General features: G+C 43.2%; 1 protein-coding gene and 1 long non-coding RNA gene across 2 annotated transcripts in view; both read right to left on the bottom strand.

The window, feature by feature from the left end:
• Positions 1–15,471, bottom strand: part of LOC137496855 (uncharacterized) — a 167,440-nt gene that overhangs the window by 49,705 nt on the left and 102,264 nt on the right. The window contains exon 8 of the long non-coding RNA XR_015504643.1: positions 188–337. This is a non-coding gene — a long non-coding RNA (uncharacterized LOC137496855). The remainder of the gene's footprint in view (positions 1–187; positions 338–15,471) is intronic.
• The window catches only part of LOC147841580 (uncharacterized), a 4,827-nt gene continuing 639 nt past the window's right edge, over positions 11,284–15,471 (bottom strand). Inside the window, exon 2 of the mRNA XM_087275455.1 lies at positions 11,284–15,471. This exon is cut by the window's right edge and continues 286 nt beyond it. Coding sequence (XP_087131581.1) covers positions 11,496–15,471 — 3,976 coding nt within the window. The 3' untranslated portion in view covers positions 11,284–11,495.

The following is a 15,471-nucleotide window of genomic DNA, read 5'->3' as shown; positions in this document are numbered from 1 at the left end:
TGTATACTGCATGCAGTATCATATAGTGTTCTTCTAAATAGCGATTTTGGAGTAAAAACATGTTCAATTAAGTGTATTTGTGTATTAATTTGATCTCAAAGTGAAAATTGGGATTTTTATGTATGTTAATAGTGGTAAACTACGATAAATGTGTGTGTGTGTGTGTGTGTGTGAGGCTTTATCTGACCGGAGAGAAAGTGTAGTTTCTCCTGCTGCGGGTGTTTTTCTGCGTCTCTTCCGTCAGCCGCTATCTGTCGTGTGTGTGTTTGTCATTCAGGCCTTGTTAGGAGAAGAAAAACCCACTGTTGACTCCTTCCTTCCCCGAGCGGAGAATTCCCTGTGGTAAAATTATTCCATTTAGATGGAAACTTTTTGTCACTCCTGTCTAAATTGGCATTTCTGGCTCTTTCAGTGAAAGCAGTAAACTGTGAACCTGGATGCAGCTGTCAATCAAACGGAGCGTTATTTCAGCGTGCCAGATGACGGGCAGAGAGAGAGGAGTGCTCTGATTGGCTAATCATCAGCACCTGCCACTGTCACTGCTGCTCAAATCACGCACACACACATACAGGGATAACACATTGGAGATTATCAACAGCCTGTCTTGTTTTGGGAACGATAAACATTCAGTTGAATGCGAAAGCTTGCATTAGCGTTTAAGTTAGCCTGTGAGAGAAGAATAAAGCCGCTGTCAGATGATTAAAACTCCCACAAAAAAGAAGCTAATTCACCCTGCTAAAATACCCCCCAAATTCAAAAGGTGATCCACTCTAATCTTACTAATAGGATTACAAATGGTTTATTAATAAATAAACGTTTTTTGAGTTGACAGTCTTTTAACAAAAAATTGTGAAGCTTGGTGACTTCTAACACCATTCATTCATTCATTCATTCATTTTCTTGTCGGCTTAGTCCATTTATTAATCCGGGGTCGCCACAGCGGAATGAACCGCCAACTTATCCAGCAAGTTTTTAAGCAGCAGATGCCCTTCCAGCCGCAACCCATCTCTGGGAAACATCCACACACACACAACTGGGATAGCTAATCTTGCTCTTACTAGGCGGTCTAGAAACATCCCTGTGGGTGTGTTGAAGCAAGTTGGAGCTAAATTCTGCAGGACAACGGCCCTCTAGGAGCGAGCTAAGACACCTCTGGACTAAGCCAAAAAGAAATGAATGAATGAATAAAACCTGAGCAGCACGGTGGCACAGTGGGTAGCACAATCACCTCACAGCAAGAATTTCGCTGTTTCAAGCCCCGGCTGGGTCAGTTGGCATTTCTGTGTGGAGTTTGCATGTTCTCCGCGTGTTGTCGTGGGTTTCCTCCAGGTGCTCTGGGTTTAACTCCACAAGTCTAAAAACATGTGGTACAGGTGAACTGGGTGAGCTAAATTGTCCATAGAGGATGTGTGTGAATGAGTGTGTATGGATGTTTCCCAGTGATGGGTTGCAGCTGAAACAGCATCCACTGCGTGAAACATATGCTGGATAAGTTGGCAGTTCAATCCACTGTGGCGACCCCTGATTAATAAAGGGACTAAGCCGACAAGAAAATGAATGAATTAATAAAACACGCCTGTACAATTCTTCGCATTTTCCAGAATATGTCTAAACAAAGGTGTCACGTTGATGAATTAACAAGCCATGTATGATTTAAACAATGTCATTTTAGCAGCATTAGCTTCCCATCAGGTCATAAACGTGTCGCAGTTTCACAACCCAGTGCGCAGCGAACGTCTACCCACAGCCTGTTCAAAATAACCCAGCGTTACGACATAATTACAGATTAAGTTATCAGTTCATTCTCTCTGTGAATCTGCTGAGCTCGTTTTCATCGTGACTGCGAAACAAAAGAAAATCAGACATGTTTCATGTCTCTGGCATAAGCTGTCACTTTAATATAGAGAATCTAATTGGAGTTGGCAATAAATAATGGGTCTCTTAAGGACGCAGTGTGAGCGGGACGTCCCAGATGCCCGATGGCTGAACAACAATTATGGAGGATTTTTGACTGGTGAGATTTGAGGTTTCCAGAAGAATGATCATGATCAGACCTTATGAAGCAATGCATTAATAAATGCAGCACGCTAGGGTTGGGCGATGACAACCAATTTGGCATCCTATGATGTCTAATGTGAAACATCACGATGGACAATGTCATCGTCGTCGTAGGCGGCGGTGAATTCATTATTTAGGAATAATTAATGAATTCATAATGAATTATTTATTTGTAGCCTACCGTTTCATCTACCTGACCCGCATGGTCTTTGCTTTAAGGCTGATTTCAAGAGTTCACACTTAGCTGATGATTGATAATAAAGCTAGTTTGGCGTGCTGTCCCGGGAGAGAGCCCTGAGCTTAAAAGATCCTCGAGCCTTGTGCTCCCTCCCGTTGCAGGGTGAGAGGGGAGTTTTAGCTCAGGTAGATCTCGATGACTCCCCCTCTTGCTTGTTGTAGCTAAGTCAGATATGGATGCTGAAAGGTGTACTCAAAGTTTAGCTAAAGTATTTGGATTAATTGTTTAGAGTGCTTGTTTTTGAACTGTGGGAGGAAACCGGAGGACCCGGGGAAAACCCACGCGACCACGGGGAGAACAAGCAAACTCCACACAGAAATGCCGTCTGGTTTGGAAAGGAATTAAACCAGAGGCATTCTTGCTGTGAGGCAACAGCGCTAATCGCTGGCCACCGTGACGCCTGTTTGAAAGGAGGGAAAGTAGGGTTGGGTGGGGGGGGGTTTTCAAGACGAAGATATTGAGATGAGAAAAGTCTGGTTATTTATAGTGAGTTAAGGATTGTCTGATAGCATAATCAGTCATTAGCTAAAGTTGGAACAGCTGTGAACAATCATAAGCACGTGATCCTCTCGAAATTTGTTTATAAATAAACTTCATGTATGCTGCGACGTTGACGCATAGCCCTACGCCGTGGCCGTGGACCTGACGTGCACTTCTCAAAAAATGTAACTACACGTCGCAACGACACGTAGCACAAGCTCTGTGATTGGTCGGCTTGGTAACGCTGTCGAGTCTGGGCGGGACCGAGAGCCGCTCAAATGGCGCGCGCCCGATACAGCGATTGTTTACAAGTGTGGAGTCCCGTGAAGGAGCTTTGGATGGAAAGTTTTGTTTTTTGTTTACCTCATAGTTAAAGTTTTTGCACGTCCGCCGGTTCCTGCCTCAAAATGAGCCAGAAAAAAAGTCTTATTTATTTTATTTCAACTAGAATGAAAGCAGTTTAAATTTTTTTAAAACCCTTTTAAGGTCAATAGTATTAGCCCCCTAAGCAATATTTGTTTTTCTCTCAATTGTCTACAGTATAAACCATTGTTTTACTGTGTTAACCCTAATTGCCCTAATTAACCTAATTATCTTATTAACTTCAACTGTATATTCATTAATTCCTTTTCCTTTGGCTTAGTCCCTTTACTCATCAGGGGTCGCCACAGCAGAATGAACCGCCAACTTATCCAGCATGTTTTTTTTACAGAGCAGATGCCCTTCCAGCTGCAACCCAGTATTGGGAAACACCCATATACACTCATTCTCTCTCTCTCTCACACACACACACACACTACGGCCAAATTAGTTTATTTATTTTACCTATAGCGCATGTGTTTGGACTGTGAGGGAAACTGGAGCACCCGGAGGAAACCCACACCCACAGGGAGAACATGCAAACACCACACAGATATGCCAACTGACCCAGCCAGCACTCAAATCAGCGACCTTCTTGCTGTGAGGCGACAGTGCTAACCACTGAGCCACCGTGTCGCCTTCAACTGTCAAAATTCAAAAATCTAAATTCTATTCAATTCAAAACTCTAAGTTTGGTTGTATTAAGATGAACTTAACCATGTAGATTTCTAGTTCCCAGCATGCTTTTGTGTCAGACTGGGAAATGAATGTAAAAGAATTAAGTGTTATTGTGTATTTATTTATTTTTTTGGACACGATTAAAATACAATAAAAATTTCTCATTTCTGGCACCTAAACTCTGGAACAGCCTTCCTAACAGTTCGGGAAGCAGACACACTCTGTCAGTTTCAAACTAGACTAAACACACATCTCTTTGCATTAGCATACTCATAAAACACAAATGCTGTTGAAATCCAGATCCTCTAAAGGATTGTTAGTCTGAATTATTTAGGGCAACCGGAGCCGGAAACATTTCTCAAATAACACTATAATTTGAACAGCGTCTGTGCTTATGTTAGTCTGTTTTTATTATTCCAGAGGTTTCCATAATCCTGGACCAGGCCGCATCCTGAGCAGATGCTGTGGTGGTCATGGAGGAATGGAGAGCATGAGACTGATTCCTGTAAGACCCCAGTGATAGACGAGTCCTCGCATTGATCCTGAAGGGACAGCATGTACACCAGCCGGTGACCTACTCACGCCTGCAGCTTCTCCACGATGGACGTCCAGCGCTCTCCAGCCTCCTGTGCCTAGACTGCAGCTCTGCACAAGACGTTTGACCATAGGAAAAATGGTCGTGCCCAACAAATCCTGGTTTCTCTTGGGGTTTTTATCCTTCACTTTCGCAAATTGGTTTGTTCCTCGCCATTGTCACCACTGGCTTGAATGGTTTGGGACTTGAAGAACTGCACATGGATGGATTTGCTCTTCAGTGTTTGGACTCTCAGCAGTGAAAATTAACCCACACTGAACTGAAATCTGGACTGACACAGTTTACATTTACTATAATCTTCTATGTTAAGCTGCTTTAACACAATCTACATTGTAAAAGTAGTGTCCAGTGGTGTCAGGGGTGTCCAAACTCGGTCTTGGAGGTCCAGTGTTCTGCATAGTTTAGCTCCAACTTCCTTCAACAAATCTCCTTGGAAGCTTCTTGTATACCTAAAGAGCTTGATTAGCTGGTTCAGGTGTGTGTAACCAGCCTGATCTCACGAGAAAACGTAAGTATTTTACGTTTTGGCAGTTTAGTGGCTAATTCGTACGAATTCGTACGAGTTCAGTCGTAAGAAATTGTACGATTTTAAAAAGGAGGCGTGGCACCTAACCCCACCCCTAAACCCAACCGTCATTGGGGGATGAGCAAATCGTACTAAAATGTACGAATTAGATCGTACGAATTCGTATGAATTAGCCACTAAATGAAAAAGTTACGAATTGCCGTGAGATTGTGTTGGTGTAACTGGGGTTGGAACTAAAATATGCTGGGCACCCCTAGTCTAACTAAATGTGACTGTGCAAAGTAAACATTTTTATATATTAGTAAGAAGTAAAATACTTAAGACAATAAAGCTAAAATTACTAAATTGAAATCATGCAATGAGTTTTTGCAATTCAAATTAGTAACAAATTTATATTAACAGTGCAGCAAAAATGGAGAATATGAGAGAATTAAAGCGCTCTGCTGCCCTGTCCATCCAGTGCCAAGCATTTCTCCCTCCCCACTCAATAATTAGCCCTAATGGCTATTGTGTGATACATGATGCAATTAAAAGCTAATGTTATGCACGTATGTGATTACCGCGGGCAGAATGACAGGCAGTCATAGGGGTGCTGAATGTCAACACATGCACACACATGCATGTTGGTATTAGTGGTTTATAAGGACTCTTGGCATAACGTGGAAAAGTTTGAATTTAAATAAACCCCAAGTATGATTTTTAAGCATTTTAAATCATGAGAACACAAGGCATGCCCTCAGTTAGTCGGTTGAATGTCTGTTAAAGGAGCAGTATCAGCAGATATTGGGCAGACAGTCTACTAATACTCAAATGAGAAGTAACTGGCAAGTAGCAATGCAACTTTTAGTCAACAAAAGTGTAATAGGGACAATTGAAATAAAGGGTTATTGATATTTTTACAGTGTAGCACTCTTTGTTTTTTCTGAATCTCAATGCTGTCCTGAAGTCCTACATTTTATGTGAACCTACAGTCAAAACCATATTTTTGCTGTTTGTTTAAATTATTTATGTAAAATGAGCTGAAACAACACAATTCTGGAGTTTTTTTGGTAAAAAACGTAATTGTTTTATCTTCACCCGACTTAAATTTGTTGGGTTGACTTATTCTATTTGTGTTGGGACAACATGAATTAATTGTGTGTAACCTTGCATTCTTTTAACAGTGTAACTTAATAGAACACAATGCAAAACAAAGGGGTTATTTTTAAAGCAAAATAAGGGGTTATCAAATACTCGTAAGTTTAAAATTTTGAATGAACAATCCCTTGTGTAAGAAGGGGCATCAACGCCTATATTGTCTTAGGAAACTATCACGTTTTTACATTGGCCCCAAAATGCTTACGCTTTTTTATAATGCTTTTATTGAGTTTATTCTATCCTTCGCTCTGGTGGCATGGTTTGGAAGTCTATCTCTCAAAAACAGGAATGGACTGAGCCAGGTTAGGAGGTCTAGCAGGTTGATTGGTGAATCACAGCTAAGTATTGAATCCCTGTATAGTCGGCAGCTTTTACAGATCCAGAACATAGCTATAGCTCTCATCCTCTGTCTAAGGAGTTTATCCTGCTCCCTTCGGGTCGAAGGTTTCAGATGCTTTTTAGTAGGACAAAATGATTCAGGAATAGCTTTGTCACATCATCTATTGTCGCTCTGAATAAAATGTAATTGTTTATTAGGTATAATTTGTGTGTGTATGTGGGTGTGTATATGAGTGATTAAATTGTTTGTAGCAAATGCCAAACTTTGCTGCAAAAAGAATCTACCTACAGGTACTAATAAAGTCAACTAACTAACTTGAAAAGCAAGAGAAACAGCGGGATTATCAAGCTCCTTCCTCCCAGTTCCCAACGGTTCCTCATGTGCTCTCTTATATTATTACTTAAAACATAGCTTTAAACTACTAAAATGAACATAAACTTCACTCTGTTAAACTGTGCATTTCTGCAAAAGCTCAGATCAAGGTCTCATAATGCAATGTATAACCGTAAATAAACAGAAGACACCTTTAATAACAAAATCATTAACTATTTTACAGTGTAGTACTTGTAGTCACACTGTAAAAAAACCTGGTTTTCACACAATCAGTTTGTGTTGAGGCAACATGAAGGAATTAAGTTAGTTTTTTTAGCTTTTGCAAATTTAAGTGGATTGAACATAAAGCAACTGATTTGTCCCCCCCAGAAACTCAAGAATTATGTTGTTTCAGCTCAGCAAACATAATTTTTCAACCCAGGCTCATTCTGAAAATGTAGTCCCATGGACGTTTCTGGAGACTGCGAAATACGTCCCAGGAAAACAAGAAAACTCTGAAAACAAGACAATGTTTTTGCTTGTCCAAAAAAAATCTTGATTTTAGGACTGTTTAGACAGTTGGACTGGAAACAAAACAAAACAAAAACTCGTAAGAAAGTGTTTTTTGCAACCCAGGCTCATTCTGAAAACAAAAGCAGTTTCTGGACACCGCAAAATTTGTCCCGGGAGTTACGTTTTTGTGCAGTTTTATTTCGCAAATCCGATGTACAGTTAAAGTCAGAATTATTAGTATTTTGATTTTGATTTTCTTTTTTAAATATTTCCCAAATTATTTTTAACAGAGCAATGAAATTTTCACAGTATGTCTGATAATATTTTTTCTTCTGGAAAAAGTCTTATTTGTTTTATTTCGGCTAGAAAAAAGGCAGTTATTAATTTTTTCAAAACCATTTTTGGGACATAATTATTAGCCCCTTTAAGCTAACTTTTTTTTTCGATAATCTACAGAACAAACCATCGTTATACAATAACTTGACAAATTACCCTAACCTGCCTAGTTCACCTTATTAACCTAGTTAAGCATTTTAATTTCACTTTAAGCTGTATAGAAGTGTCTTGAAAAATATCTAGTAAAATACTATTTACTGTCATCATGACAAAGATAAAATAAATCAGTTATTAGAAATGAGTTATTAACACTATTATGCTTAGAAATGTGCTGAAACAATCTTCCCAGAACAGAACAGAAATTGGGGAAAAAAAATAAACAGGGGCGCTAATAATTTAGAGGGGCTAATAATTCTGACTTCAACTGTATGTGCTTTTTCGCATCTCGAATGTCTCTCGCGAGCACCATTCGCGCCCGCGCTGTTCTCGCGTAAAACCCACCGGAGGCCGCTCTGACCATCTGACTGACTAAATGATTGACTGGCCAATCGGCCGACTCACCCTCCTCCCCCTTACCTAAACCCAACCCCTTTTACCCATTGACCCACCCACCCACTTGCTTGCTTACCAAAACCCAAGCAACGATTTAGAAAAGTCATCCAGAAAAGAAAAGACTGATTTTTACCATGTTTTCGGATTTTACCACATTCTCACCCTGGTATGAACTCGTTCACTTTATTTTTAGGATTCTGTTTTTGTGTTACCTGATTTCTGAAACCGCTTTTCCCCAGACTCGAACCCGGTCGTCGTCCACGACGAGCTAACTGGACAAACTGGTTGCGGCGGGAAAACCCTCCACACAGAGGTAAGCGGCAAGCTGGCGAGCGCGAAAAGGAACGGCGTCACACCGCCCCTTAGCGTTTGCTTAACAAATGAAATGCAGCCATACGTACCTCCGGCTACATAAATCGCAGTTTCCAGAAACATCCGCGGGACTACGTTTTCAGAATGAGCTTGGATTGTCATTTTTTGAGGGCAGGATATTAGTGGACTCCTGAAGTCCTGCTTTTTATGTGAAACCTAACGAAAAAAAGGTTAACAAATTATGTAATGTTTTAATCTTTGACTGAACAATCCCTTCAGCAGCAGTGGAATTATCAAGCTCCGTCCTCCCGGTTCCCAATGGTTCCTCCTTTATATCTGTGCTCTCCTCCCCCTCTCTGTCAGAGTAAACTCATGATGAATTACCCTGTCAACTCAATTCATTCAGGGACCAATTAATCCAGCAGAAATAAACTAGAGCCATCAGACACAGAAAAACCTGAGCAGAGAGAGAGAAACCAGGAGCCAAAGAAAAAGAAAAGGAGCAAAACTCGCAAGTGTTGCTCTTTCAGTAGAGAAACTGAAGAAAATAGCCCAAAAAGCGAGTGGTCTCTGGGGAAGCCGATGGAAGTTAGCCTGACAGGAGTTGGTCATTTAATGCTTTGGTGCACCGGAGACAGGTCCTGTCATAGCGGACAGTATCGCAGGAGTCCCCTGGCACTGCCTTTATTAATTATACTGAAGCAGGCGGGGGCGTCCCACAGCCAAACACACACTCTGTCACTTTCATTCCCATAAACTCTTCCTCCAGCACACTTTAAACACTTCTGATGTGGGTTAAAAAAAACTTGATGTAAACTGACCCACACTGGTGTTTCATACTGCTTGAAGAAGACATTTGTTTAAAAAGTCTGTACCAATTTTGCATTGTGGGTGAAACCACAATTAATTTTCAAACTACTTAAAATGCGAATTAAACTATAAGCTGTTTTTTGAAAATTGGTCAATATTTTGCATGTAGGATCTTGAATGTACATGCAAAAAATCAAGACATTTGATTGAAGAGTCTGTACCAATTTGTGGGTCAAAGTAAACCACAACTGATTTTAACCACCGTTAATTTAAAACTTTAGCTTTGATTGAAACTTAAATTTTTCTTGAAATTAGATGAACATTTCCCATGTAGGGACATAAAAGTGCATGCAAAATTTCAAGACATTTGTTTGGAAAGTCTGTACCAATGTTTGGGACACAATAAACTACAATTGATTTTCAAGCTGTTTAAAACACTAGTTAAACTATTCATTTTTTGAAAATTGGTCAATATTTCCAATGTAGGATCTTGAATGTGCATGCAAAACTTTAAAACATTTGTTTGGAAAGTCTGTGCCAATTTTGTACTTTGCATTTTGAGTCAAAGTAAACCACAGTTGATTTTCAAACAGCTTGACACACTTGTTAAACTTATTTGGTTAATATTTTCTATGTAGGGTCAACATTATGCATGCAAATTTCCAAGACATCCGTTTAGAAAGTTTGCACCAATTTAGCATTTTGCATCATGGGTCAAAGTAAACCACCATCTATTTACAAAACGACTTGTTAAACAACTAGGTTTTCTTGTGATTTGATGAATATCTCCAATGTAGGAACAAATGTGCAGACACATTTTCAAGACATTTGTCTGGAAAGTCTGTACCAATTTTGAATTTACAGTAAACCACAACTGATTTTCAAACTGTTGGAAACAGATAAACTTTTATTTGTTCTTGAAAGTTGGTCAATAGTTCCCATGTAGGATCTTAACTGTGCATGCAAAAATCAAGACTATTGTTTGGAGAGTTTGTACCAATTTGTTGGTCAAATTAAACCATAACTGATTTGCATACTGCTCAACATACTTGTTAAACTTTTTTTAAAACAGAAATTTGGTTAATATTTCCCATGTAGAGTAGACATTTGTTTAGAAATTTTTATATATAATTGAAATCAGAATTATTAGCCCCCCTGATTATTTTACCCCAATTTCTGTTTAACGAAGAAAAGGTTTTATTTTTTTTTAAAAACATTTCTAAACCTAATAGTTTCAATAACTAATTTCTAATAACTGATTTATTTTACCTAGTTTGAAATTATACATTTTAAGTAGTAATAAAGGAGAGCACATGAGGATCAATTGCGGAACCAGGTGCATGGAGCTTGATAATCCCACTCTATCTCTTGATTTTGAATGAATTGTTCAGTCAAAAATTTAAACTTTGCACTATTTATTAACCCTCATTTTGTTTTAAACTTAAATGCCATTTTTTCTACACTGTAAAAAAATAATATTAATCAAAATACTGCTTCTGGTACCCTGTGGCTATAATAATAATTAATAAAAATAATTTTCAATAAGCGCAGCATCGGGTACCCATATGGCAAAATAAGTCGTGCAAGAGACATGAAAATGATTTCCTATTAAAATACATAGGATGGACATTCATGCAGGGTGACACGAGAAAAAAGGGAAATTTGTGCCCATGAACACAAATAAATAGATTAAATTTCATGACTATTTCACGAACTGCCGTGAGACTGGGTTGTGTGTATATATATATATATATACATACATATTGATATATATATACATACATATTGATATATATATATATATATATATATATATATATATATATATATATATACATACATATATATATATATATATATATATATATATATATATATATATATATATATATATACATACATACATATATATATATATATACATACATACATATATATATATATATATATATATATATATATATATATATATATATACATACATATATATAAATATATACTGTAGCGAGGCAGAGGGAAAACACAAACACCGTAGATAATGTTACAAACAATGCCCCGGAGGGTGCCTTTATTTACAAGTGATATTGGGGTGAAAGAGTGCTCTTCTTAAAGGTGCGTGCTCAAGTGCTCCGGGGAGATGGTGAAGGCTGGTGAGAAGTAGAGTGTTGGATCGGTCACGAGCTGGACTCGGCTGTGGGAGAGACAGAGAGAGACAAGCGTTAGCGCAGGGAGTCATGTCAAATGAAGCTCACTTCCTCCTGCGTGGGGCTGGCTTATATCTCTCCCTGGCTGATGAGGTCCAGCTGTGAGCGATCCGAGGTTGATGGGAGATCCAGCTGGTGTGGATTTGTGCCCAGGGCGACGTGGTATTACATGGCTCGCTACATTCCCCCCCCCTTAGCGTCGTCCTGGTCCTCGGTGTCCTGCGAAGGAAGAGTAGTGTATTGAGAGGGGGGGTAGAATGTTTCGACAGACCTGCCCATCCTGACCAGAGCCGTGAGAGTCCGTCTGCGTTTCCGTGGGAGGCCCCGGCTCGATGTTGAACGTCGAAGTTGAAATCCTGGAGCGACAGGAACCACCTGGTGACCCGAGCGTTGTTGTTCTTCGCTGTAGCCATCCATTGTAGCGGGGCGTGGTCGGTCACCAGAGTGAATTTCCTGCCAAGGAGATAGTACCTTAGCTCCAGGATTGCCCACTTGATCGCCAGGGCCTCCTTCTCCACCGTTGCGTAGCGGGTCTCTGCGGGGGTCAGCTTCCGACTCACGTACATTATAGGATGTTCTTCATCGCCGTGGACCTGGGAGAGGACCGCGCCCAGGCCCGAGTCGGAAGCATCCGTCTGTAGAATGAAGGGGCAGCCGAAGTCAGGTGCGTGCAGTACCGGTGAGGACGTGAGGGACTTCTTTAGGGCTCGGAATGCGTCGTCGGCTTCCTTGGTCCATCTTATCCTCTCCGGCTGCCCCTTTCTGGTCAGGTCTGTCAAAGGGCTGGCTATGGATGAGAAGTTAGGTATGAAACATCTATAGTAGCCCGCTAACCCCAGAAATGCACGTACCTGGGTCTTTGTGGTGGGTTGTGGAGTTTCCTGTAGTGCCTTGACCTTGTTTTGCTGTGGCTGTATGAGACCTCGTCCAATGTGGAAGCCGAGGTATCTGGCTTCGGCTAGACCCAGGTGGCATTTCTTGGGATTAGCTGTGAGCCCAGCCCGTCGAAGATCTAAGAGCACCCTCCGTAACCGGGATAGGTGTTCTTCCCATGACTCAGAGTGGACGATGAGGTCGTCCAGGTAGGCTGCTGCATATGGCTGGTGGGGCCTCAGCAGGATGTCCATCATTCTTTGGAATGTGGCTGGGGCCCCGTGGAGCCCGAAGGGAAGAACCCGGTATTGCCAGTGCCCACCGGGTGTGGAGAAGGCGGTTTTCTCCTTGGCGTCTTCACTGAGTGGTAACTGCCAGTAGCCTTTGGTGAGGTCGATGGTGGAGATAAATCGGGCTCCACCCAGCCTATCCAGCAGCTCGTCCACCCGAGGCATGGGGTATCCGTCGAACTTGGAGATCTCGTTGAGTTTCCTGAAGTCGTTGCAGAAACGGAGGGTGCCATCGGGTTTGGGGACCATCACTATTGGGCTGGACCACGGGCTACGGGATGGTTCGATGATGCCTAACCTTCTCATCTTCTGGATTTCCTCGTCGATAGCCAGCCTGCGAGCCTCTGGAACTCGATAAGGCCTTTGCCGGACGATGGTGCCAGGAGGGGTGATAATGTTGTGTTGGATGATGGAGGTTCGGCCCGGTTTCTCCGAGAACACATCCTTGAACTGACCAACCAAGGCTTGCAGCTCCGCCTTCTGGTTTGGTGAGAGTTGCTCACCAATGTGGACAACGGGAAGAGTTTCTTCAGCGAAGGCAACGAGATGACCTGGAGCTGCAACCCACTTCTTCATAAGATTAACGTGGTAAAGTTGTTCTTCCCGTCTTCGTCCCGGTTGACGGACTCGATAATTTACCGGCCCTACCCTTTCTACCACGGTGTATGGTCCCTTCCAGGATGCGAGGAACTTCGACGTTGTGGTAGGTATGAGTATCATCACCTTGTCCCCTGGGTGGAACTCTCTGGGTTGGGCGGGCGGGTTATACAATCTCTGCTGGGCGCGCTGGGCTTCGGTCAGGTGTTGTTTGACGATGGGCATGATTTTGTCGATGCGTTCTCTCATGTCCCGTACGTGTTCAATCACCGACCGCTGGGGGGCTGGTTCCTGTTCCCAGGCTTGACGAGCCACATCCAATAGGCCTCGGGGTTGGCGGCCAAACAGCAGTTCGAAGGGGGTAAATCCTGTGGAGGCCTGGGGGACTTCCCTGATACCGAATAACACGTACGGGATCATGAGGTCCCAGTCGCGCCCGTCCTCTGCCACCACCCGTCGGAGCATCTGCTTCAGAGTCTTGTTAAAGCGCTCGACAAGGCCGTCCGTCTGTGGATGATATACAGAGGTTTTTAGCTGTTTTACCTTGAGTAGGTGACAGAGGTCTGCCATCAACCGGGACATGAAGGGGGTGCCCTGGTCGGTCAGTATCTCCGTTGGGATTCCCACTCGACTGCATAGCAGAAACAGCTCCTTCGCGATGGCCGATGACGTGGCTTTCCTCAGGGGAATCGCTTCAGGGTATCTGGTGGCATAATCGAGGATAACAAGGATGTGCTCATGTCCCCGGGCCGACTTCGGCAAAGGCCCTACCAAGTCCATACCAATTCGGGTGAAGGGCACATCGATGATGGGTAGTGGTATTAGAGGGCTGGGGGGTGGTCGTTGGGGAGACGTTCTCTGGCAGATGTCACATGCCTGGCAATACCTCTTTACTTCCCCGTCTAGCCCCGGCCAATGGAAACGATCGCGGATCCTTTTTATCGTGTTGGCCGCTCCCAGATGTCCAGCCATCGGGTGGGTATGTGCCAGTTCTAAGACCGTCTCCCTCTTGGTCCTCGGAACGACCAGTAGTGTTTTCTTTTCCCCCCGCCTCTCTGCGACACAGTACAGCAGACCATTTTCCACAATAAAATGTGGGAGGGGGTGAGGGCTGGGAAGTCGCTCATTACCTTCCATGATCCGTACTTGCGGCCAGCAGTGTTTGAGCGTTTCATCTTCCCTCTGTGCTCTGCCAAAATCGCCTCCTGCGGTTATCTGTTGAAACAGATCAAAGTATAAATTAGCAGAAATTGATGACTCACCCCCTCTGTCGCTCTCGGTGGTCATCAGCGCTGGTTTGCGGTCCCGATGAGCCCGTGACTTGTTCTTCTTCTTTGAACGAGCCGATAGAGCGTGGTGGTGAGTGAGGAGTTCATCGAACCCCGGCCAGTCTCTGCCCAGTAGGAGGGGCACAGGAAGATCTGGAACAACCCCGACTTCGATGCGCCAGCTGCCTGGTTTCGCCGCGATGGTCACTCTTCGGGCGGGTACGTGGCGGGTATCACCGTGTACACACGTGATTGGAATAAGACTTTTACTTTCCTGGCGGTATTTCAAAGTCTTCGGGTGAACCAGAGTGATGGCGCTTCCTGTGTCTAAAGTTGCCGTTTGTGTTTTTCCCTCTAGCTGGACTTTATGGGTGGGAGCTTCGGGAGGGATATTGCGGTGAACCGCGCACCCTGCTGTCCAGGCCGGGGTCGAGTGCGTCGTCGGCTCGGTGGGCATCGGCTCGTCCATCGGGCTGGGGACCGCTGGTCTGCCGCCTGGTCGCGCTGTGCCCTCCACCGGTCGCCAAGGTGCACTTACCCTCCGGGGTGGCAGAGCCGCTCTCTCCCCATTATCTCGGGCGATGTGAGCTTCAGCCAGCTCGATCGCCTCCACCAGGGTGGCCAGTGACTCAGGATTTCGCATGCTGGTGAGTGTTCGCAAACGTCGGGGTAACGCACGCATCATCTTCTCGATGATCACCTTCTCAGCGACCTGGACCGCCGAGGGATCTCCTCCCAATAACCATAGCCTTCCCAGGCGAGAAAGTTGAGCTGCTTGAGTTCTCACTGGTTGCTTCTCGTCGTAAGACCACTGGGAAAACTGTTGGGCTGCGCTGATTGTGGATAGCCCCATTCTGGCTAATATTTCCTTTTTTAACGCTTTGTAATCTTCATTTTTAGGTGTCTCTAGTGAAAAATATGCTCGTTGCGCTTCTCCTGTGAGAAACGGAGCCAACATTCTCGCCCAGTTTTCTTTTGGCCAGCCTTCTCTC

This window comes from Danio rerio, chromosome 12 (genome assembly GCF_052040795.2).
Source record: "Danio rerio strain M-AB ecotype USA chromosome 12, GRCz13ab, whole genome shotgun sequence".
Taxonomy (NCBI): Eukaryota; Metazoa; Chordata; class Actinopteri; order Cypriniformes; family Danionidae; genus Danio; species Danio rerio.
This window is presented reverse-complemented; position numbering and strand designations above follow the sequence as displayed.